At 42.7% G+C, this 27,006-nt stretch overlaps 1 protein-coding gene across 14 annotated transcripts in view; it reads right to left on the bottom strand.

Annotated features, from left to right (window-relative positions):
* The window catches only part of Plcb4 (phospholipase C beta 4), a 383,607-nt gene that overhangs the window by 115,234 nt on the left and 241,367 nt on the right, over positions 1–27,006 (bottom strand). For all 14 annotated transcript variants that reach the window (XM_052723053.1, XM_052723055.1, XM_052723059.1 and 11 more), the window contains one exon: positions 24–104. In XM_052723053.1, the coding sequence (XP_052579013.1) occupies positions 24–104 (81 nt within the window). The remainder of the gene's footprint in view (positions 1–23; positions 105–27,006) is intronic.

Raw genomic sequence — 27,006 nt, 5'->3', positions numbered from 1 at the left:
AAGCTGCTGCTCTTAGGTCATACCTTGCCTTCACTCTTCCAGGTCAGGAAGAAGCCAAATTCGTCCACTTTGAAGAGGCAGTTGGGCTCAAACACAAAAGATTCCTGTTAAAAAAAGAAGTGTGATGGATTTTGTGACTTACAACATTTTGAATTCAATAAAAATTCAAGTACGTTTGCGCGTCCAAACACAGGACAACAAGCAAACACCCTTTGCATCTGGATCCTAATACCTCCAATTCTGATGATACTGTGGAACTTTTTTATTTAGAGCACCGTGAGGTCTTTTTCTATATCAAAAGACTGATCTGTCTCACAGACAACCTTCCTCTAGAATACATTCAAATTTAATGGCATTGATGTCCTGGATTTATACAGGAAAGAGTTTCCTGAAGGTCTTAGGAGGGGAGCTCCTGAAAAATAACCAAGTGTCGCCTGTTTGCCCTCCATACAGGACACACTGCTGCCTGTAACTGATCCATATCAACACTAGCCCTGGTGACGTGTCACCATAAACCCACTGGGGCTTCTGATACACAATTCATTGAGTACTGTTGTGGACTTTGGCTCCAGAAACTCAATGAAAACCACAGAATCAAAGCTTCAATTGAGAAGGAGTGTTCTCCAAACTCACGCACCACAGCAGATCTGCCCTATGTGCCAATGGATTCCTGAGCCATTGCATTTAGGAACACCAGGAAAATCTGTCAGTGAGAGAAAAAGAATGTTCGGGAAATGAACCCAGATGCTCTGTGCCCTCTGTTTGCATAATACCAAGGCATGACTCTGTGTTTCGACAAATCTAGGCATTCTTCTCATGATCTAAAGAAGCCAACTTCCTAGATCATTGTAATGCCAACAATTAGGAACCTGTCCTTTCGGCAGGGATAAAGCATCACTAAATAAGTAGCAATTACAAGATTAACGTTTTGTAGAAAGGCACACATTAAGAAAGGCATTTCAGATGCTTAATTTCTCGCATCCAAATTTATCTTTCTAAATTCCAGGAAAACAGCAACATTCATCAAAGCAAATCCAATGTCAAGAGATGGCCACCATAAGGTGGCAGAATCCAGGGGCCTGGCAGCCCTGAATGATGCTGGCCTTTACTTTGGGTAGTTTACTGCAAAGGATCATTGTATGTATCCAACTCCACACCACTTCTAGGAACTGCAGACAGAGCAATGAATAAGACAGAGGCAAAGGCAAGACCACACTGCCTTTAGAGACAAGATCCAGTTCCACCATTGTCTGTTTACTTGCTCCCAATAGACCCTTTCATTCTCAGAATCCTAAAACTATTTCATTCATGAAAGGATGAATGGACAGATAATTTTGTCAAAGTATTTTGCTACAGGACAATATGTAAAAAAGATAAAAATTAACCTGTTCATATTGAAGGGATGGCACCAGGGTGGCACCATGCCAGGGCCATCAGTTCACGTGGAACTTCAGGGAGAGAAGGCAACAAGTTGAGCTGGGCTGTGTGGAGGAAGGGACATGTTTTCCTAATTCATACACACTCTTTTCAGAAGTTGGGGTGGCTCTGAGGCACTGACTGGGGAGGCCCCCCTTGGGCCCGGGGCACCATTTGAATGCCCTTGAAAGAAGTTACTTCTAGCAGAGCCTGATGGTGCAGGCCTGTAATCTAAGCTACCCGGGAGTTGAGGCAAGAGGATCACAGATTCAGTGCCTGCCTGTACAACTTAGTAAGACCGTCTCAAAAACAAAAAACAACAACAGCAAAAACATTCAACTGACGATCAGGATCAGTGGAATAGTACTCAACTAACATACTCAGGGCCCTTGGTTCAATTCCTAGGACCTCAAAAATGAAAAACAAAACAAAGCAAAAATTAAGGAAAAAAAAAGAAGAGAAGAAGGAAAATGAGGAGGAGGAGGAGGAGGAAGAGGAGGAGGAGGAGGAGGAAGAGGGAGAGGAGAAACTAATTTCCAAAGCAAGATAAGAAGATTGAGCAAAAAGAACAAAATACAGTAGAATGGTAAAAAAGGGAGAGAGTAAAATGTAGAGACCCTCAGAGAATGCTGCTGGATGATCCCTCCCAATCAGACAACAAAACCTGTTTGCCTCTGGGGTCCTCAGCAACTAAAATAAGATGAAATATTGATAAATGGCCTATCTGGATCATGAGACAAAACCCTATTTGTTATTGTGAAAAGCAATGGTCAGGGTAGAAATCTTCCCAGGACCTCACCTAGAAACCCTAACTGATGCTAAAACAATAAACTCTTTGACTTAGCCGAGTGGTCTCCTGACCAAACATATCCAAACTGCCTATAAAACATCATAACACAGATCAGAGGGCTAACTGACAACCGGCTGAAAGGAACTAGAGTACACCTACTTAGGTTTCTACTTCCTACCAACAAGCCAAGCACTGGGCCTCCACTGGTGGTAAATACACACAATCTCTGTTCTTTTTCTCCAACACTAGTTTTATGTTTCACATGGGTACTTCAGGTTAGAACTCAGGCTGTGGCCCCCTGGCCAGACCATAGTGATATCTAAGACCCATGGTCAGGTACATTGTCTACAGGGAACTGTGGATGAGAAAAGTGTAAAAGGAGGCCAGGTTTTGTCTCCTTTGCAAATCTGTTTGTCTTCCAGTTAATAGATAGTAATTGAATCTGCTGGTAAAGAAAACAAACCATAGTAAAACTTCTTCCAGGAAGCCTGTTTTCAGTTCTCTTATGAGAAGCTATTACTTGGAGTTCAAGGGCCTGGTTGGCTACCCAGCCCAACTGTTACTTTAGGCCACAGGGAGTCCAGGCTGGAAAGGGCCAGGAATTCTTGTGGAAATTCTGAACAAGTGGCAGCTAGAGGTCACTTTTCTAGAGAGAGGCAAAGCATCACTCTAGCTGCCCATAAAGCTGTCAGAATTCTATTTCTGGCACTAGGATCCCTGCTCAGAAGGCTGTGTGCCACTCATGGCTTCTAGAGACACCTACCACCTCATCAAACATGGAGTGCATGATAAGCTCTATGCTATTTTTTAGTCTATGCTATCTTCACAGTATTCAATAGCATGGCCTAACAAAATATTCAAATTGATTTAGCTTAATATTTTTCCATTCTTTCAAGTTCAAAAGATATTCTGTCAAGTAAAATTTAATCCACTTTCTTTTTTAAAGGAATTACCGAGAACTCAGCGTGCTTAATAAAAGTAGGGTGGGTGGGTGGCTGTCCAAATAACAGAATCTTGAGTGTGTTTGTGCCTGTACCTCATGTGTATGGTTACACATGTACAAGTGTGCACATGCATGTGAGCTCCAACAGTTGATGCACCGAGTTTACGTTGATTGCTTATATATTGAGACAGGGTCTCTTGCTGCACCCAGAATTTGCCAATTTATCTAGTCCAGCTAGCTAGCTTACCCTGGAGAGTCCCCGTCTCTGCCTCCCAGGAGTGGGTGGTGGAAAATCAGAACTCAGTTCCTTACACTTGTGCAGGAAACACTTTACCCACCGAGAAATCTCCTGAGCCCCATAACTTTGATTTCAAGGTAGACTAAAGTTCTTTCTTTCCTACTTTCCCTTCCACCACAATTACCCAAGTTACCCCCTAATGGCTATGTTTATATTGTGGTCTTTGCAACACAAACTATGGTAGAGTAGAGCCTTATTTCCAGCTATGGCCAGCTTTTCTGGATAGGCTAATATGTGGTTTAATTACACTTTTATTTAAACAGGAGTGGTGCAGGACTCCTCTTTTGCATTTGTGACTGGGAAGATTCAGACTTAGAGGAGTGAATGGAGTGAGGGCTTTTGCATTACATCACAAGTTTTACACTTTTGAGAAAGAGGACTGTGGTGATTTGAATGATAATGTCCCCATAGGCTCAGATGTTTGAATATCTGGTCTCCAGCTGATAGTACTGTTGGGGTAGGTTTAGGGGTGGCCTTGCTGGAGGAAGCATGTTACTGGGGATGGACTCCAAGGTTTCAAAGCCATGCACTATTCCCAGTTTGCTCTCTCTGCCTCCTGCTTGCAGTTCCCTATTTGAGCTCTCCACCTGCTAATCCAGCCACTGTTGTAGAATACTAGTTTAAGATGTGTTAGATTTATTTATGCTGTGGAATATTTGTTTAATGATGCAAAGATGTGTTGCATTCTTTTATGTTGCATTTGTTTAATTCTGTAAAGCTGTGTTACTTTGCCTAAAACATCTGATTTGCCTAATAAAGAGCTGAACAGCCAATAGCTGGCAAGAGAGAGAAACAGGCAGGGCTGCCAGGCAGAGAGAATAAATAGGAGGAGAGAACTAGGCTTGAGAGAAGAGTGAGAAAAGGAGAAAAAGAGGAGGACATCAGAGGCCAGCCACCCAGACACACAGCCAGCCACAGAGTAAGAAGGAAAGAAAAATATACAGAATGAAGAAAGATAAAAAGCCCAGAGGCAAAATGTGGTTAAAGAGAAACAGGATAATTAAAGCTAGAAAAGCTGGCTAGACAAGCCAAGCTAAGACTGGGCATTCATAAGTAAGAATAAGTCTTTGTGTATTTATTTGGGAGCTGGGTGGCAGGTCCCCAAAGAGTAACACCATGCCTGCACCTCCCTGCTATGAAAAATTCATATCCCTTTGGTACCATAAGCCTAAATAAACTTTAAATTTCTTTAACTTCTTTCTTTAAGTTACCTCTGTTATGGTGTTTCTTCACAGTGATAAAAAGTAACTAATACAAGGATATTCAAAGAAGGTGGCACTCTACAGTAGTTTGGCGACTCCAACCTCCTTGCTATAGAAGACTGCTGAAGTTTCTTGACAGCCATGTTGATTAACCTTGAACTTAAATTTTCCTATTTATGTGAAAATGAAGAAAATTGACCCCAATCTCAAAGGACATTCAAAGAACTAAACAGAGTCTAAGGAGCTGGGAAAAGATAAGTGCTGAATAGACAAATGGCTGTGAATATGAGAGAACAGATGCAAATGAGTTTTGCATAAGGCATTTCACAAATACTGTCTCACTTAAAACTAACAAGAACTCTACCAGGTTTTAGTAGATTTGTCACAACAATGCAAATGTGCCATATAATCAACATGAGCTACCCAGAGCTGTGAAACACTTGAAATGTGGTAGACAACAGAGGAGCACAATGTTTATTATGATTTTAATGTAAAGAGCCACATGAAATTAGTGATTACCACCACAGTCAGTGCATTTTTATATAGGGGAGAAAATGTTCACAGTAATTTCTTCAAAGCTATAGCCAATGAATAACAAACGGGAGATTTGAGCCAATTTCTCTGAGTCTGAATCCCTGTCACTTTTATTCTCTCAACTCTAAATAGAAATCCATTATGTATACCACATTTTCTTTATCCATTCATCAGATTGACACCCAGAGTACTTCTGTTTCCTAGATATTGTGAATAGAAGAGTAATGAACATGGATATGCAATTACCTCCATAGGAGGACATAGCTTCCCTTGGTCCAGGAGTGATATAGTTAGGTCATATGGTAGTTCAGCTTTGTCTGAGAAACCTCCAGTTTCTTAGTAGGACAGGCCCATAGGATTGAGGAAATTGGCTCAAACTAGTTGCCAAGGCATGCACATAATATATTTCCTTATGAGCCAACTTGGAGTCTGCCTAAGGACCTAGCAACAGACGCTGTCAGAGTTCCTGATCATGCCTAGCTAATGAGGGGTGACGATGCAATGTCACCAGATTGCTGCCAGAGTTCCTAATCATGCCCAGCAAATGAAGGATGACCATTCAATGTCACTAGTTTGGGACATAGTCTGGGTGCTGGAAGAAGGGTATATAAGGCCTTGGCCATTGAATAAATGAATCTGCTTTTTGCCTTCACCTGACTCCCAGTATCTGTGTCATTGACACTGCATCTTCTTACCCCCTCCCCCAAAGGAGCCATTAGGACCAAGCAACACAGACTAACTTTCTAAAGTGGCTGCTCTACTTTATTTTCCTATCAATAGTGTGTGGGGTCTCCCTTTCCCGCATCCTTACCAGCATTTGTTGTCATTTGTATTTCTGATGATGGCCATTCTGACTGGGATGAGATGGAATCTTAATGTAGCTTTAATCTACTTTTCCCTGATTCCTAAGGCTACTGAATGTGTTTAAAAGTATTTCCCAGTCACCTGTATTTCTTGTTTGGAGAACTTCCTGTTTAGTTTCACACTATGTTTTGTTTGGATTGTTTTTGTTGATGTTTATGTTTTTATTAGTTCTTTGTACAGTCTAGACACTAATTCTCTGTCAGATGTATGAATGGCAGATTTTTCTCCCTTTTTGTGGACTCCCTCCTACTCAGTTGACAGTTCCCTTTGTTGCAGAGTCTTTTAGTTTCATGTTACCTTATTTGCCAACTAATAGTCTTATCCCTGTCGTAATCCCATGCTACTCAATAAGTCCTTACTGTGTCTCCATGTTGAAGTAGACTGCCTAGTTTTCCTCTAGCAGTTTAGAAGTGTGAGGTCTCATGTTGAGGTCCTTGATCCATTTGGAGTTGAATTTTGTGCATGCTCAGAGATAAGGATCTAGTTTCATTATCTACATATTCACATTGTTTTCCCAGCACCATTTGTTGAAGATGCTGTCTTTTCTCTAACGTATATTTTTAGTATCTTTGTAGGACAGGATTTTTAATGAGTGAGTATTCATAATTATGCCATTATCTTGTAAAATTATCTTTCAGATACTAGCACCAGGAAAAATATCCCACTGACCTGCTGCTTTCCCTCAATGTAATGAATGCTGTGACCTATGACCATTCCTCCTCCTCTGTGCTCTAACAACAGGACACCTGAACTCCACCAGCAACTCACCTCTTCTAACTTCTTAGGCTATTTGCTGCTCATAATAGATGTCTTAATTTAGTATATTTTCCTATGTTTTTTCTACAATCTAAAGTCATATCCCTTTATTTTACCTAGAAGTATGTATTTTTACTTTATAGTTTCCTTTAGACAGTGACAGAAACATATAAGGATAAAATATCTTATAATCACTAGAAACAGCTTTATGATCAGATAAATTCAATGCAAATGTGGTGGTTAGAAACTCATTTCTTCATTACTAACTAGAGATAATACCAGCAAATACACCTCTCCCGGGTTACTTCTAGGTACTAGAGAATTTGGCACAGAGACTGAACCAAAGGCAGACACGGTGGCACACACCTGTGATAACAGCAGTTGGAAGGCTAAGTGAGGCAGGAGGATTGAGAGTTGGAGGCCAGTCTGGGCTATAGAGTCAAACCCTGTCTTATTAAAATAAAACAAAAGCACAGTATAATATTAACCAAGTAAATATTTGTCAATTGTTACTATACCATACTAATAATTCTTAATGTTGCTAATAGAGAGTATGTATCACTAAACAAAGAAATAATGTAAACATCATCAACCCTATTTTACAGATGAGAACACTGATCCTAACTGAGGTCTGGCCAGCTACCCAAAAGGACACAGATAACAGAAGGTGAGCCAGAGCTGTATCTGCATTTTAACAGGGAATGCATCTTTGTTTTGTGAGTTACAAAAAGCAATATTCCTGTTATGTACATATTTCCTCTAACCTAGGATACAAATCTGTGTATAATGAAAACGCCAAATTTATAAATTATTGTTGAATTAGACCCACTGAAAGTTTGTTTTCTATGGAATGATCGGCTTGAGTTTGTTCATCTCCATCCCAGACATCTTTTTTCGCAAGCCAGTCTCTGGTCAGCGTTCATGTCACGCAGTGGCTGGCACAGAAAATAAGTCATCAAATATAATGCATATTTATTTCCACAGGGTTAGGCATGGCCATTGCTCTTAATTTTCAGCACTGTGATCACCCACTGAGACCCCAGTGAGATTCAGACTATTAGCTCAGGGAGTTTAGAGCTTTCACAAGGTCCTTGGGTCTCTTTGCTCCTTGAGGTTATAAAAGAGGTAAAGGACTGATTGGGGTAGGATTTTTTAGAAGTGTAGCTGCTCCCACATAGCCCAGTAATGTAATTGCAATATATAACCAAAGCCTTGAACAGAATCTTTCTTTTGTCTGCTAGTGCCTTCTCTACCTGGGATAAATTGTTGTTTCTTCGCTTCTCTCCTTGAAAATTTGCTCAATGGAGTTTGAATTTCCTTCTGTTTCATTGATGGTTTGGGACAGTGAGAGATCAGTCCTGGTAAGGAGCCCATGCCCTATGCCTGACATGGAGATCACACTCAGGGTGGGAAGGAGAGCAAGCCCATGAGTTACAGAGCAGGTGTCAAGAGGTGAGAGACCTCTTGTTTTTCTGGCCTTCTGTACCTCATAGAAACAGAAATGAAAATCTCTCATGAAACAACTGTGAGCCTGTCAAGTGCTCATTTTTAGCCGGGACTGTGAGATGTGGAGGATGCTCTAGTCTGGTGTCAAGTGGAAGATGCAATCTTCTCCTTTCATTTCTCCTTACCTCAGAAATGAACGGCAGCATTAGCCTGAGAGGTTACTGACAACAAGGAAGGCAAAGCACCTTCCCTGAGTTTTCAAGTTATATTTTTTGGAAATCTGAAGTTGGTCTGATGCTGTGTAACAAGGTGCTCTGATCCGGATATGTGCCCCACCATGCACATTCATATATTGCGTTCCTGCCCTATAAAGTGAGGGTAATTGAAGTGGGAACTTTGCGGAGACAAGTGGATCAGAACCCATAAAACGGGCTCCACAGAGACCCCTTACCCTTCTACCACATGAAGACTCAGCTCTAAAGTATCATCTATGTACACTGAGACAATGTTGTTGGCAGATATCAATCTGCCAGGGCCTTCCTCTTGGACTTTTCAGCTGCAGGGAATGTGAAAAATATATTGGCTGTGCACAGCTATCTAGAGTATGACATTCTGTTATAACAGTCTGAAGAGACCAAGATACAGGTCTTGGCAGTGTCCTTGCCTTTGTGGGACAGGGGTGACCTCTATGTGATTAGAACCTGGCGGGGAAGGGAACTCTCAGTTTAGTTACTGACAAGGTACAAACTGTTCTCAAGGCTTATCTTGGGTTCATCAATAGCAGTAGATCTCTGTCTTTTCCTTTACCTCAAAATAAAGATGCTTAATCTCTTGCAGCCTAATTTATAAGAGTAGTCAACTGGAGAAGCCAACATCTACATGTTTGTTTCTCTTTGTCCTTTTTTTTCCAGAGCACCTCTGATGTGAGCATTTTCAGGTAAATGGATGCTCAGATTCCCAGGGGCCTCTGTGCTATAGTGGGACAATGCTGTGGTCTGTAGTGTGACATTGCTATGGTCTAAAGTGGGACACTGCTGTGGTCTACAGTGGGACACTGCTGTGGTCTACAGTGGGACACGGCTGTGATCTAAAGTGGGACACGGCTGTGGTCTACAGTGGGACACGGCTGTGATCTACAGTGGGACATGGCTGTGGTCTACAGTGGGACACGGCTGTGGTCTAAAGTGGGACACCGCTGTGGTCTATAATGGGACACCGCTGTGGTCTATAATGGGACACTGCTGTGGTCTATAATGGGACACTGCTGTGGTCTACAGTAGGACACTGCTGTGGTCTATAATGGGACACTGCTGTGGTCTACAGTGGGACACGGCTGTGGTCTACAGTGGGACACTGCTGTGGTCTACAGTGGGACACTGCTGTGGTCTACAGTGGGACACGGCTATAGGTGGCCCCCTGGTTCTTGACAGAAGAAGCATAAAGAAATGCTTGCTAAAGCACTCAACAACTACCTCTGCACATACAGAAGACGGAACAACAAAACAAGTCTTCAAACAAACTAATAAATTACTCACGGGAACTTTCAAGGACAGGGAACTGTCACATTAGTCAAAACTGGGTGTCTGAGTGACTAAGGGAAGGGTAAATTAAAGGGGGTAGCTTATTCCAAGCTCTGGAGGCAAATAAGTAGGATCTGTAATAAATATTCCTACCAATATCAGAGAAATATGTCCTGTTCCCCCCTCTCCTGAACCTTCAAATTCTACAAACAACAGATGTATTTCCGAGATGTATTTCAAATATGATAGAAAGATAATGAACTCCTTTTCATGGTAAGCATCTCTAATTAAAATTATTTGTTCCAGAATAATACATTATACCAAGTAATTAAAAACAGCGACAGGAAACACTTGTATCTGAAAAGGCAGATATAACAAAGAACATTTTCAACTCCTGCTCTGTGGACATGACAATACTCAAAGGGTCATGAAAAGACTGGATTTCATGTACTTTTCACAGAATGTACACAATTCTTCTTAACCACATGGCCTCTGAAGCCGCTCTTCTAAACAGCTCCATAGGAAGCCCCTCTCCTGCTCTTTGTGCTATAGAATGGCTCCCACTGGGTCTCAAATACACAGTCCCCACGGAGCCTGGGACCAGTGCTGGCTCTTTAACTCTTCTTCCTGTGTGAGGGAGGTGCAGCGACCGCTGTGGCCGCATCCATAGACACTGCCACCACCCCACATAGGGACTCATGGTGAGCAGTCAGCCTTGGTTCCTGGTGACTCAGTATGTGACCCTCCCAACGGGAGAAAGGGCTGCTGAGTCCTTTAGACCACCGAGCCAGAGACACCACGAGAACTGAGCTTGATGGAAAAGCTGGCCAAATGCCTGTGACTGAGGAAGCGGGGGACTCAGGAAGAGGCAGCAGAGCATTCTGGGCCATAGTCCAGCAAGAACATTCCAAAGAAGAGAAGAGAAGAACAAGAGTGGGCCCTGAGGTCTCACAAAGCAGTCCTTCTTGTAGAAGAGCTGCATCTGGTAGGGGCAGAGGGCAGGAGCCTCTCTAGGGGAGCCTCAGGTAGGCCAGGATGGGCCACCTCTTAGTGATATAGTGTTTGTTCATTGTGAATGTCCAAAGGAACTATGGAAGCAGCAGCAACCCCACTGCCCTACATGGCTGACTATCCACTTCCTGGCAACTTTCTTGTGAAAGGAGGTTCAAGTGCCATATCTCCTCAGCAACCATGGGGTATATACCTTCACCTAGTTTCTTTCAATATTCAGCGCCAGTTCCCTGGTAGCCTTAAAATCTTCAAAATTGAGGAATCACTTAAACTGTCTTAAGTTTGTACCTGGAATTCATAACTTAGGAATTGGTAGATCACAATAAGTACTTCTTAAACATTCACTGGGTAGTGCCTGAACTCCTTGCTGGGGTAGAGTAATAAATAAAAAGTCTCTGCTGCCAGATCTTATGCTTCATGGAAATTCTGGAAATAAATAGAAACCATGGAAATATTGTATAGTAATAAATGTAAAGATTAAAAAAAATGGAAGAGTGAGGTAAAACGGTCAAGAAGGCCTGGAGGAAGTAACATCATTTGGGCAGGAAGGAGGAGGGATGGAGAACGAGAATAAATATGAATAAAAATAAAGGCAGAATGCAAATGCCTAGAAATCAGAACATGCCTGCCATGTTCAGGGAACAGTAAAATGGCAGGTCATATAGACAATTTACACACCACAAAAAGGACTTAGAAAATGATTTGTAATTAGGTATGAAACTACTGAACGTGCATACTGTGATTTACATTCTAAAATGGCCCATCTTATTTAAGCCCTATAAAGGCAACACTAGGTAGGTATTTTTCACTCCTATTTTTTAACTAAGGAAGCTTATTCTTAGTGAGTTTAAGACAGACAAGGTCACATCTCTGCCCAGCAAAGCCAAAATTATGCCTATTTCTGTGCAGTTCCAAACCCATCCCTTAACTAATTCTATATTTTAAGCTTTTGGAAAGAACTCTTTCACAAAGACTAAAGACCATTTACTATGAAAATCCTTTCTTTACTTGCAAACGCCATCCAGGTAACTTTGCTCTGGCAAGCAGTACCAGCCCAGGAGCCTCCCTGCACCTCACCAGAACCACAGGGATCACTTTCCCTACTGAGTACTTGTGAGAAGACACACTAGGCAGGAGACACAACAGGGGCTGAGGAGCTGTTCTCAGATGATGCCTTAGTGGGGAAGGTCAGCCCAAACTCCTGGAAGATGTCTCTGCCCCCCCACCCCCAAACACTGGACAAACACTTTGACAAAGTGCACTTCCTAGTAATCACTTATTATTTGTGGCTTTCAGAGAAAGAAGAATAGAAATCATACACCTCTTAATGATTTATTAAAATCACAGTAAGTTATTAAAAAGATAGGCTTTCTTGCTGAAAAGGTATTGTCTACTCCCACCAACTGAAAGAAAACATCATGTTCATTTTACCTACCTTTCCCTCCCTGAACAATTAGCAACTGAAAAATCCCTGGTTAAGGCTTCACTATCCTTATGGCTCATTTTATTGATCATTAGGGAACTGGTTGGTGCTGCTAGGGGCACTTGGGGGCAATTACAGAAAAAATAATTTCTTTCTGTCCTTATTTTCCTAAAAGAATTGGATTAAAAACCTGGCGACATTATCATTACGCTCTAGAATAGCTAAAGTAAACGGTGACTAAAAGAGTTGAACAGCTCTGTGGGGCCTGAATGTAGCTCAGTGTACCTGCTGGGCAAGGAGGAGAGACATCAGGTTCACAAAAAGTCGGCATAAAAATCCATCTACACACAAACAGATCTTTGATTCTAGCTTCTTTTATTCAATTTAAGAAAGACTGCTTTTAATTATATATTTTTATATTCATTATTTATGATCCAAAAATGGTTCTGGGCTGGCAGCCGTTCTGTGTCATAGATGTAGCTGTGAGAAGTGGAGCCTCCTTACCAATAGCCACTTCTGGACCACGGATCCACTCTTGCTACTTGCTGGCTGATACATAGCTCCTCAAATAACCCAAATCTTTCTTTCTTATATACTCTGGAAAATAACCTAATTTAGCTCTCACAACCTCACAAGCACCCAAGGTTTTCAAGGTTGGTATCAAATGCTATGTGCACACTGATCCCGGCACATAGAAACACTCAATGGAATCTATTATGTCCAGGGCTAGGAAGATAGCTTGTCAGGGACCAAATATGAACCATGGAAAAGTACTAGCTAGGCCAGAGAACAAGCCACAGGCCCTAAACCAGATGCCCTCAAAGATAAAGAACATTCCTCGGTCAGGTAGGTCAGGTAGCATAGCAACAGAACAATGGACCCTGACCAGTGACCTTACCACCTAGCACAACATCCTGCAGCCTCACGACCTGTATGTCTTCCCTCAACTGCACGTCCGGCACGTCCTGCACCCCTTCCCTCCTTCCTGCACCCCTTCCCTCCTTCCTGCCCCCCCTCCCATGCTATATAAGCCTTGCTGAGGAGAATAAAATTTGCAGCTTGATCAGAACCCTGTCTTGCTGTCTTCCTTCGTCTCTCCCCGTCCCTTTCATTCTCTCCCGCAGGTGGGTCGCCCCCATTGAGATGCAATAGCTCAGTTGGTAAAGAGCCTGACTTGGAGGCATAAGGATCTGGGTTTGGATCTCCAGAACCCATGCAAAAAGCCAAACACAGTACATGTGCTCTGTAAGCCCAGTGTGAGAGAGGGCTGAGACGTGCAGTCTGAAGCTCACTGGCCAGTCAGCCTAGCCAAAAGGATGACTTCATATTAGGGGAGAGACCCTCTAAAGAAATAAGGCTGGAGAGCAATTAAAAAAAGACACCCAATGTCTGCCTCTGATTTACACACACACACACACACACACACACACACACACACACACACACACACCCCTGCATGCACTAACAAGTACATATAACACATGCACACAACACACACACTAAAAAATGAATCTGTATGGACCTAGAAAAGGAAGTTTGTTTGTTTGTTTGTTTTCTCAGAAGTTTCTCTTTCTTTATCATGACTTCCTGCTGAAGGGAGATTAGCAGTAAAGAGCTTTAGAAGCATTTAATTTTTTATCTCTTTCTAATTAGTCTAAATTCCCTCATCTTGCCATTGCCTCATCGTTCACAAGCTTGAGCTCCATCTGTCTTTCGAATCACTGGGACAGCTCTTGAAATACAGACTGCAGGAATAAGTAAGTCCTCTGAATGTCTCATTCTGTAAGTCTAGGGAGGGCCTGTTTATCTGCTTTCCTAACATGTGGGTGCTACTGCTGCTGAAGTTAATCCCACTACACTTGGAGACCCACTGTAGACAGGTTGGCATGAAACCTCTGCTCAGCTCCTGACCAGTCTTTGGAACCTCAAGCAAGGAGTTTAACCATTCTAAGCCCCTGTTTTGCAGACCACAAAATAAGGCTAACAAATCAAATTAACAGGGTAGTTATGTGGCTGAAATGAAATGTTTGAATACCTTTCACAGAGCACTAAGTCCGGATCTAGTGGGAGTGGGTGTTCGCTCAGCAAGGTACCCATTTCTCCTGAAAGCACTAAAGGAGTAAATGCCCATGATGGCTATCGACACATTAACTTGAATGGGCTAAGGGGGACCCAGAGAATTGATACAATGTCTCTTTGGTGTGTGGATGCAGGGGTATTTCTGGGAGACATCAGTCATTGTGCTGGTGGATTCATTAAGATGGTCTATTCTCACTAATGTACGGCACCCAGATCCTGTGGAGGACCCACAGATCAGATAGGGAAGCATCTGCTCTTTCTCTCCTGCTCTTGGTTACTGGTGCTCTGGCCCTTAGACCTTTGGGTTTGGAAGGGATTCACACACATTGGCTCTCTGCTCTCAGACATCGGGCATTTAGACAGGCCTCCAGCTTATAGAATATAATATAGACAAAAGATCACAGACCTCTCAGCTTCTGGATTCAGGGGCCAATCCCTCATAATGAATCTCTTCCTATGGATCACAAATACCCTACCAGCTCTTCTGCTAGAGAACCCTGCCTGACCAGTGCAGTACCTCCTCTAAAATCCCCAACGAGTGACAGTAACTAAAATTATCCCTCCTAAATTTTAGGATTGATTAACAGAATTAATTCACACGAGATCACATGGGAAATAAATAACAGTGCAATTTTCTTAAGAAAGGATTTAAAGTTACTTTTTGCTTGTTTGTTTGTTTTTGCCAGACAAGATTTCTCTGTCGAGCCCTGGCTGTCCTGGAACTCACTCTGTAGACCAGGCTGGTCTTGAGATCTACCCGCCTCTGCTTCCCAAGTGCTGGGATCAAAGATGTGCACGATCACCCGGCTAAAGTTACTTTTAAAAGTGCTGTATATTTCAATGGACTCTTTACCTACTCACACCTAAATGAGTGCTATTAATTCGATGGCTAGACCATATGCATTAGCAGAGAACATGAAAATAAAGCCGGGTGGGACTTGAACTTCCTCTCCAGTCTGGAGACCACAGGGGTGCACTCATCTCTATAATCAAAAGCATGCCCTTGCTACCATTACCCTGTTTATTCACCTGTAGCGCAGACATATGACCTGAACTAACTAACATCAAGCTTCTCTTACTTAAACTGAAGGCTGAAAAGGACCCAGAGAGAATCCAGCTCTGTAATTTTGCCATTAGAGTTTTAATTAAATTCTTTAGCACAGCACAGTGACACGTGCAAGGCCCGAGCAGCAGAGCTACTCCCTTACATTTTAATTGTACTGACTCACTGTTTACAGACTTTCTTCCTGTTTTGTTTCCACAAGCTCTGTGTAAATGGAAGTCATCCCAGACTTCTTCACACTTTCCCAATGGATTCGTCTCGTCTCGTATCTTCTCATAAACAAGCTCTCCTTGTACCCTGCCAGTGGCTGGGATCTCAAGTCTTAGGCGTTCTCCCAGCACTGACTTTCAAACTATTCCATGGCTGAGATGTTTCTATTACTCAAAGAAACACAATTACCTTCCACCTTCAAGAAGAAAAGCCAACTCAGAGAAACCAGAGAAGAAAATAAGGTGAGCACACAAAGAAAAGAAGACAGGAGGGACTTCACCTGAAGCAAAGGCTGACAGAGAGACGTAAAGGGGAAAGGAAGAGAAAGGGTTGAGTCCGAAACGTATCAGACAGAAAATGCAGAGCTAGACGGAAGGGTGTGAAGGGAAACCACCCCAGCATTATCATCAAAACTGACTTGTTACTCATCTTTGTCATCATTTCCCCTATCTAGCCTGCCACCTGCTTCTGAAAGCACCATTTCATGGGAGCACTGCACTTATTTCCTGTGTCTTCCACGGCTGCTTTTGTGCTAAGAGGACAAGGTACAGCAGTTGTGACACCATGTCTCACCACACCTAAAACCTGCACGGTTTATTTTATTGTTTGCTTCTTTTTATGTATTTTACATATAAAAAGGTATGCTGACCCAACTCTACACCTGGTCAACTGGCCCAGGTCTGTGAGGGCATCTTAAGAAATTGAGGTTAGCAGTAAAGGGGTCACACCCCTTCACTCTCCCTGCTTCCAATCCTTTGCCATCTTTATTGTATTCTCCCATTTCCAATGCTGAGACAGGGCTGCCTGTGACTTGCTATGTGCTATTGAAGAGCCTACTATTGGACTTAAGAACAAAGCTGTCCTGCCGCTTCCAAGAGGCTTTGGGTGATTTTAGTGAGATGGAAGTGTGGCCATTTGCTGCAAAAAAACAACCTAGGCTCACCCAGAGCACTGATACTCAGAACGACAAATCACATAAACAACCACTTGTCATCTTGTTTTGTTCCATGCAACCAATTTTATTCATGTCTGCCACCATTTGGATGGGGAATATATCATTCAGCAGAAGCAAATTTAGAAACAATAAAGCAAATCTTATGTACAATTTTAAACGACAATAATGAGCTCTCTTAATTGCTCCCATCACACAGGTCTAGCATTATCATAGTATAAAAATAAGCATAATTGAGACTTTTAGGACCATCTTATAATGGAGAGATTGCTAACTCTTCTTTGCAGCTGGATCAAGCACCTCCAAAATACAAATCCCTATCAGTAACTAAGTACTTCATTTACAGAAAACACCTGGAGTGTGAGGACAAGCTGACATTATTGATTTGGCACGACAATCAAGAAATTACAAACCTTAGTGCTAAATAGAAAAAGTGCAAGTTGATATTTGAAACTAAGCTCATTTTTATAATCAAATATAGAAAAATATAGTTATTTGACAAACATGTGATACACTAATACCTCTGTACAAAGATTGAATATTAGAACATTTATAAGTGATGAAAGAGCCTTATTAAAATAGTTTAGGGCTGGAGAGATGGATTAGTGGATAAAACTAAGTACTACTCTTGCATAGGATTCCCAACACCCACATCAGGCTTCTCACACCTGCCTGTAACTACAGCTCCAGGGGATCTAGTGCCCTCTTCTGGTCTCAGAGGACATCTGCACTCATATGAACACACATTCACCCATACTCATAATTAAAAACAAAAATAAATCTTACAAAAAAAGAATGGGTTAGCTAAGGTAAACAGTGACTAAACAGCAGCATGCAGTGTGAAAAACTAAGCATGGGGTGTGTCTATCTACACTTCCACTACTTTGAGATAACCACACATATGCATTTTCAGTTTTAAAAGATGCATACCACAGAAAAGTTTGAAGATACTAATGCGTGAAAAAAATTATAGGACAGACTACAATAGGTATTTTATGCAATTACTTACAGTTCCATGGAATAAGAATTTTGTTTCTATAAAACATATTTTTCTAGGAGAACACTTCTACAACTTTGAATGCATTTCTCTTTTCTACTCCTTCACCAAATTATTTTGTTCTGTGTAATTATGTGTGTGAATCATGCTCTGTGTGTGAATCTTTGCTGTCTTAGGTTATTAGTCCTGGCAGTGGTTTGCTAGGCAGCAAAAGTTGATGAGATTTGTAACAATAATCCAGTTTTTCAAACTCCCTTTCTTTACATTCCTAACACATCCCTTCTTTCTCTTCCAAACCTCATCAACAGATATGGGGTCACAAACCAGGCTCATCCCCATCCTTAGAACCTCTGTAACATTCCCTGAGGTGGGCAAATCTTCCTCAGAGAAACCATCTCTGCTCACACCTGCAGTTTTAGGTCTGCCCTTTCTTCAGACTCTAGGATCCCTGGACACACAACTTAGCAAGATTCTTTACCACGTCTCTCATTTAGTACTACACACATCCTCTCACCCCAGTCATGAGCGTCTCCTCTCATCTCTAGCTCATATATAACTAGATTTTGGGGGACTGAGAGTGGAGCTAGAAACTTTGAGTCTTGAAATAACTCTTAGGATCTTACTTATGAGTAAAGATGCTCATGTGTAGCAAAATGTGTGCAGCAAAACCCACCGTTGTCCTGGATTTCTGTCACTCAACTGCTCATCCTGAGAAAGGCAACTGAGCAAGCCAAAGGTGTGAGAGGCTAAAAGACATTTACACCAACCCTTCAGAGTGTGGTTCAGGAGTCTGCTTAGTAACCTATGGGAAGATCAGCAATAGCTCTTGCCAGATTGTGCTCTTTACGGGCTCCCTGATTGTTTACCCTGGTATTTTTTTAAATATTTATTTATTTATTATGCATACAGTGTTCTGCCTGCATCTCTGCAGGCCAGAAGAAGGTACCACATTTCATTACAGATGGTTGTAAACCATCATGTGGTTGCTGGGAATTGAACTCAGGACCTCTGGAAGAACAGCCAGTGCTCTTAACCTCTGAGCCATCTCTCCAGCCCCTTGCCTGAATATTTTATTTACTCTGGGTAAGCACTTGGGACATAAGAAAACCCACAATGTATCAAATGTGATGAAACCTTCAAGCTGAAGAGACATATACATACTGGGTCCTTATACTCTGAGAGTATGACCCTCTGGGGTCCATCTGTTGTTTGCATTTGAGGGGAGACCAATGACCTAGAGGGTGAAAGGAGCCACTCAAGGTCTTAACTTGTAAATGTCAGGGCTACGGCTCATACCACAGTCTATTGTCTTCAGACCCATATTTGCCAGGACTTTCCAAACCACAGGAGTCTTTCTTTAAATATCACATGTTTAGAGGACAAAGAGTGGACTCTGAGCCCCAAGGCAGGACAGCCCAGATAACATTATCAACAGTGTTATTTCAAAGGCTGGTCTGGAGGAAGGAACTGACCTGGGTGTTTTTACAAGAGCCTGGCAGACATTAGCACTTGCATTTCTGTGTTGTTTCAGAGATTGGGCCAAGTGATGTAATGCCCAAGTGCCAGGCCACAGCCTTTATCATAGGAAGAAAAAGTCACTTGGCTGGGAAGACAAGAAAAATGGCTGAAGGAGGGGCACAAAAAAGGAATTACTGGGTAAAAAGACCCATGCTTTTCAGACCCTCCCTCTTCACTCCCTCATTTTCTACCACAGCACTGTTCAGAAAATTGCCTGGGTGTTCAAGGGACATGGCTGGGTCAGAGTTGAAAGCCCCAAAGCTGGGTATGGTGGCACAAGTCTATAATTCCCTGTTACTCAGGGTGCTGAAGCAGCAGAACAACTTGCATCCAGAACTTTGAGGCCAGACTGGGCAACCTAGCAGGGCCATGTCTCAAACACACGTGTGCACACACACAAAACACACATACAAACAACACACACTCACAAAACACACACAAAGAAAACACACACAACACACACACACAAAGCAGAAAACAACAAACACACAAACAGGCTGGAGATAAAGCAGGTCAGAGGAAGGACAAAGACTCAAACTCACCTTCCTTGAAGTCCTGGTACTCCCCAACCTTCAGGTCCCCTATTATGGTTTGGAATTTAAAGCCAAGGTAACACTACTGAGTGGTGGTAGAACTTTAAGAGGTGGGTCTTGGTGGAATGTCTTTAGGTCACTGGGATGTGCCAGTTCCAACATGTGCTTCCTATCACTGCCACCTTATGCCCAAAAGGTCACCTGACCTGGTACCAGACCCTTGAAAATTGTGAGCCAATACAAATTGTCTCTGCCTTGCTTCCTTTCCTCCTCTCTCCCTTCCTTTATCATTCTAGAAGTGTGACAGATTGGACCCAAAACTCTAGGCAGGAGCTCTACTACTGTTCCCCAACCTGGGAAGTTTTGAGAAAGGATTTGAGAAAGAATTCTGCTATGTAGCACATGCTGGCCTAGAACTTGCTTTATAGCCTTAGCCTCCTGAGTGCGTAAATTAGAGCTGGACAATTTACCAGTTACCAGTTAATTACATGGATATTTTATAATGATGGAACATTGACTAACATCACACATTATAAACCATTCTTTAAACAGCCCAGAATAGCTGTCTCCAAAACGCAAATCAGATCATGTCAGTCCATGTTGAAAATAACTTTGCACACAGCAATGAGGATGAAGTGTAAGCTCCTGACCTAGTTCTACAATGTTGATCTCATACTTGAGTGAGTGCGCAGCAACTCTCTCTGAGGGCTTCGTTAGAATCTAAGTGGCTCAGCCCATCCCTGAAGTCTCTTTAAGGCAGCATGTTGAGTGGGCCCAAAGCTTTGCTGGTACTGAAGATGCTGGTCTGGGACCCTCACTTTGCAACCTTTGCTCTACAGGAGCCAATCTCCCAGCACTTTTCTAACTATGGTACTGTTCTTGACTCCCAGTCCAACTTTGGTCCTGATCTTTAATATTCTGATTCGTTCTGCCTTCCAGTCTTGCATCTGCAGGTTCCAAGTCTTAGAAGGCTTTTTGGTTTGCTCTTGACCAAGCTGGTTCCATCTTATCAATAGCTGCCCCATCACATCACCTCCTAAATCAAGTCCCCCTTCCTACCTAGCCCATCCATATCACTGCCACTTTCTGTACTCCTGAGTGTTCACCTCTGCTATCACTCCTTTTATAACTACAGCTAACATTACTGGACATTTATTTGCTTATTTGTGTCCACCCACTTATTGTCTATCCTGCCACTAAAATATCAAGTCAACAAAGTCTGAGACTTTATCTTGTTGCCTGGATTATCTCAGCTTTGTGAATGGTGGCCGGCCAGCCCTGTATGTTTAAATGAACCTATCCTATTTAAGCATAACTCACAATGCCTTCAAGAAAAGGCCTTTATGTCTTCTAACCTTCTAACTCTAAATCTCATCTAAGAAAATGTTTTCTCATTTCTTTCACAAAACCTTGTCATGACAGCAGATGTGACATCATGGTGCCTCTGCTAGATCGAAGTACATTTCTGGATGACATAAAGGTCACATGTACTGTAGGGTCTTTTTTTTGTTTTTTGGTTTTTTTTGTTTTTGTTTTTGTTTTTAACATTGATAAGCTGTAGTGAGGGACTGTTACAGCGAAATGAGCTACATAAAAAATCATATACAGTATTCAGAATGACTGATATATTCATGCAAATATATACGGTATCATAATTAGAACAGTTTAAACCTGAAAGTTTATTTTTTACAAACTGTCTTGCATATCTGACTTGTAAACTTCCTGATAAATCTACAACATCGGCCACTTACTCTGAAATCATCATCCAGTAAGCACATCGACACTCCCAAAGATTTCTTCTTTAGGCGATGGTCCTCAGTCTTAGCTGCACATTAGATTCCCCTACCCAGATTTCCTTTTTGAAATTCTGTTCATGGCTGAGCCTTACACCAGTGAGAAACTTACAGGAATCTTAGGGGGACACAGGAATCAACACGGAAAAGGCTCTCCAGGTGACTGCAATGTGTGGACAGGTAGAGGGGAAGCTTTTGAGCAAGGGCTGTGTTCCGACCCTCAGCCTCCAGATGTCTAGATTCCCTTCCTCTCTTTCTCATGACAGGAGGGGAGGGGAGAGCCCAACAACAAGATCTTCTTTAGAAAGTCTAAAATAGCTGTTTGGCATACAACACATTTAAAAAAAAAAAAAAAAACAGTACTTCAATATTTAAAAGAAAACACTTCTGACCTCTGCTGGTGCAGCACCACACACTGCCAAGGCCATGTGGAGGAGACCCTAGAGAGCCTGTTCTGAATCCCACCCACCAGGACACCAATGATCACCCTGGGAGGGAAAGAGGAGGAGGAAAATGCACTTGCTCTTTTTCTAAGGTGTTTTACTGCCTTCTTCAATGTCCTTTCTATTCACCTTATTTTTGACTAAATTCTGCAGATTCTGGTTCATGAAAAATTGTTTGTTTTTTTAAACCACACAGAGAAGAACTTCTGTCCTTGTCTACAGCTTTCCCCCCACTTCAGGCATAGAAACACCCTAAGCACATCCACAAAGGTCCCCTCCCTCTGCCTGCCTACATTTTTGCTGCCTTGCATCATCATAACTGCCCGGATTCCTGCGTCACTTACCACATCCACCTCTGCACCCAATCTCTCCCATCACTCTTATCTCTTCTACTGTGTCAGTTACGATAGCTACCCTCTGTACCCCCCTACCTCTCTCATCACTCTCTGCTCTCCTCATCAACTCCAAAAAGCCCATGGTTTTTAATACCCATACTCAAAATCTCCACTGTTTCCCCATGTGCCTAACCAACTGTCCACTTACTCCTTCAACCTACCTCTGCTCTTCTAGGTGGCTGACATGGAGAATCCAGCCTTGCCTCCTTCCATTCACTAACCAGACCCTTACTATTCACTACCAAAAATACACCAAAGACCCCCTGTGGCATTAGGATCTAATCCCAGCCTTGGGCTAGAAAGTTCATTTCAGCCTGGGTCCCAGGCCACATTATTCTCTGCCTCCACTGGATAGATACTCTCCAGTCACACACACCAGCCTTTGCACATGACATTCGAAACATGACATTCAAACTTTGTTTTGTTTTTAAAAGTGAAGTTATATCACGGACTAGAGCTTGAAAAACAAAGAATTCATACTAAAAAACGTTTGTCACTGAACAAATTATGCCCTAGACAACTGTAATCTTCAGCCTCATAGAACAAAATTAGAGAGATTTTACAGAGACAACTGAACCAAGCTCGTAGGAACTCATGACCAACAGCTGTGGAACCTGCATGGGACCAGAGTAGGCCCTCTGTATATGGGAGACAGTTGTGTAGCTGGGTCAGTTAGAGGGGCTGCTGGCAGTGGGATCAGGATCTATCCCTGGTGCATGAGCTGGCTTTCTGGCACCCACTACCTATGGTTGGACACCTTGCTCACCCTTGATGCAGGGGAAGGGGCTTGGTCCTGCCTCAACTTTGCTGTCCCCCCATGAGAGGACTTACTCTTTTGGAGGATGGGATGGAAGGGGAGCAGGGAAGGCAGGGGAGGGAACAGGAGGAGGGATGAGAGGGGGATCTGTGGTTGGTATGTAAAATGAATTTTAAAAAATTTAAATAAATAAAAAAAGAAAAATTTAGACTTAATTCCATTCGGAGCCCTTTTTAAAAAATATTTCTCAATATACTCTAAAATAGAGAATGTATTACTATTGTTGGCATTCTGGCCCACCCCTTGGGGACCCACCCTGGGTCCTGAAGTAAAGTCCCCCTTCAAAAAGAAAACTCCCCTCCCGCTCTCTCTTTCTTTCCATTCCCAGGAGGTGTGCACTCTCGCCCCTTCTTTTTCCCTTTCCCCATTCCCTCTCCCTTCCCCCCCACCAAATAAAACTTCCCTCATCACTGCCTGCACGGCCTCTCTGTCTCTCACCCACCAGGGGGCACCTTGGCTCCAAACCTGCCAAAGGCCCCCTCCCACCATATCATCACAACCATTCACTTTCTTATTGGCTACCTTTGACTCCTTTTACATTTAAAAATGAGACCTAAGTTCTACGTTATGCATTGGCAGTCATCAACCTTAACTCCCCTGAGCCTACAAACCTGTATTCTCCTGCAGTTTTCCGGCCCCTTTTACTTTCCAACATCTGCTGGAACCTTACTTGCAATGGTTCTTTGTTGGTTGGTTATTGGTGTGGTTCTGTTTGATCAGTAGTAACTAAACAGTATACTCAGCTCTATTCTCAAAGTTGAGAACTAGTAAGCACAACTGTGGTGAGCATGGTGTGTTCTAAGTACCCTTCGGTGGAAACGCCAGGTGCTACTATCCCAGTTCTTACCTCTGTCACCCACTATCCAGACTTTGTAAGGTACAAGCTAAACCAGCCGAAGTTTGGAAGCAAGAAGGATGACCACATATTTTTTTCAATGTCATACGGGCACTATTTAAGAGGCCCTTCCTCAAATGGTTTCTTTGTATAAAAGAACTAACTATTATTTGACCTGCTGCCCATTATTGTATCAGTTACAAATACAGGGATTTGTTTGTTTGTTTTAAATAAAGAATCATGTGATTTGGGTCTCAGAGTAAAAGAAGGCTCTCATGACTAGCTTTCCATCCCGGAACTGTCCTTTAGGGGGAGTTATATGTTTAAATCAAAATATTTCCATGGAAACTATATTGGGAAAGGCTTCCTCGTGGGGGAATGCCAGGACATCTCCTAAACTGCATGCTGTGTTCCACAAGGTGGCCTGGCCCCCCTGGTCTGCACTTTGCCCTGCTTCTGCCTCTGGCCCCTGCAACAGCTGCTTCCATTTTCCTGGAAGCCATTGTAGCCACCAGCTGCCTCTCCTTCTATTCATGTAGAGGGGGAGGCCTGGGGGCAACAAGCAGATGAAGCCTGCTTGAGGCCCAACAGACCAGAAAAGAAATCAAAATGGTATCCCTCATGCCAATGTACCACCCTACCAAATACAACTCTGTGTTATCCTACCTTCCCAGAATCCAAGAGAGATGGGCTACAGCCAGCTCTCCTAGACAGGCTGGTTTCTGAATTTATCCTCACATGAAAATGTGACCTGAAGTCACATTTATAATAGTAAGCACTCATTTTCCCCTCCTTACAAGGAAGTAACTGCAATGCCCAATGCTTTTGTCTTTTCGGTTTCTCCTTTCTTTGGCCCTTTTTGGTCTGCAAAGCCAGCTTTTCTACCTAGTAAAACACTGACTTTCAAACATGGAATGAAGTGTTGCTTGACTCTAGAATTAAACTACACCCAGTCTAGGAGCACATCTCAGTGTGAGAGCATTTGCCTAGGATGTGTAGAGGAACTCGGAGAGGAAAAGGGAGAGATTAAAATAATGAAGACCCTTAAACTAAGTCAGGGTGATTTTTGCCTATTGACACCAGAATAAAAAAGACAAGGAATCTCATGAGTGAGATTAAGGAAATTTGGGGTATGGGGAGGGTACTGGTGGCTGGCGAGAGACTGCTATGAAATATTTAATTCCTGTTCGGACTGTCCCTAGGAAGAAGGAGCTGGAAAGGCTCAGCACATTCAGATGAAGGGAATTGAGTGATTTCTTTGCCATGGAAGGGGAGCAGGAACTTTTAAAATTTTGGTTGTAATTTGATATAACTGCCTATATAGTCCAATGACAGTCACAAGCTACAAGAAGATAGCTATGTAAGTTTAAATTTAAATTAACTAAAATAAAATCTTGAATCCTACTAGCCACATTGCAAACCCATGATATCCATGCGTGGCCCGTGGCTGCTGTCATGGGCAGCCTGGTTTCTGACCAGATTCAGCACAAAAGTTCTGTAGAAGAAGTCTAGCTTAAGACAGCAGACAAAGGACAGGAGGGAAGGGCAAGGTTCTTTGTAAAATCTGGACTGTTGAGCAGGAATGCTGCCCTACAAGCTACTGTAAGGTGAAAAGGTGGAGAGCCTGCAAGGAGTGTTTAACTCTGGATGGGGAGGGACCAGAATGTTCTCTCCTTGGTTGAGATGGGAATTTTTATCTTTTATAAGTAATTGAGAGTCACATCTGTAAAAGATGAAATGAGCAAACTGAAAGAAGATTCTAGAAGAGTGACTAAACTGTAAAAGGGTGTGGGGATGAGATGACCCAGAGGGGTAAGGGCGCTTGCCGCCAAGTCTGACAACCTGAGTTTGATCCCAGACCTCCACAAATTCCAAGGGGAGAACCAAGTCCAGCAAGTTGTCCTCTGACCTCTACACATGTGCATGTGCGCATACACACACACACACCACACACACACCACACACACACACACACACACACACACACACACACACACACACACCACACACACACACACACCACACACATATACACACACACACCACACACACACAAACACCACACACACACATCACACACACACCACACACACACCACACACACACCACACACACACAAACATACACACACACACACCACACGCACACACACACCACACACACACACACACACCACACACACACACCACACCACACACACACACCACACACACACACACCACACACACACATACCACACACACACACACACACATACCTTATACACACACATACCACACACACACAAACACCACACACACACATCACACACACACCACACACATACCACACACACACAAACATACACACACACACACACACCACACGCACACACACACCACACCACACACACACACACACACACACACACACACACATATACTAAATTACAGTTCAAACATTTTAAAGGCAGAACATTGAGCATGCACCTTGGTGGCAGAAGCAGACAACAGCACCCTTCACAAAGAGGTTCCAGTAATGGAACTTACTCCACAGAGTGCTGCAGTTTTGTCATGAAGTGCTTTTACTCTCGTCAACTGCCGCCACATCTTTAGTCAAAGTCATTTCCAAATACACAACACTCATGTGTTACTGGGATTGGGTGTCAGAATGGGTTTTAAGGACAAAACAATTTGGAGCAGCAACAGAGAAGGAAACTGAGATTGAAAACAGCTTTGGAGGGCAGGAGGCACCATTAAGAAAGTGTGAGCACCAAGGTGTTAATAAATAAAAGTGCCTGGGGGTCAGAGCTAATAGCAAGACATTTAGCAGAAGTCTGGCAGTGGTAGCACATGCCCTTAATCCCGATCACATGACACTCCTTTAATCTCAATACCAACCATAGAGGCCTGGAGGTCTGTATAGACAGGCAGTGACGAGGAGGTCATGTGGTTGGGTTTACAACCAATGAGAAGGCAGGACAGAAAGTCAATAAAAAGACAGAAGAATGGATTAAGAAAATGTGGTACATATACACAATGGAGTACTACTCAGTAGAGAAAAAAATGACAGTGTGAAATTTGCAGGCAAATGGATGGAACTAGAAAATATATCATCCTGGTAACCCAAACCCAGAAGGACAAACATGGTATGTACTCATAAGTGGATTCTAGATATAAAGCAAAAAAA

This window comes from Peromyscus californicus, unplaced genomic scaffold (assembly GCF_007827085.1).
Source record: "Peromyscus californicus insignis strain IS unplaced genomic scaffold, ASM782708v3 Scaffold_7__1_contigs__length_154581171, whole genome shotgun sequence".
Taxonomy (NCBI): domain Eukaryota; kingdom Metazoa; phylum Chordata; class Mammalia; order Rodentia; family Cricetidae; genus Peromyscus; species Peromyscus californicus.
This window is presented reverse-complemented; position numbering and strand designations above follow the sequence as displayed.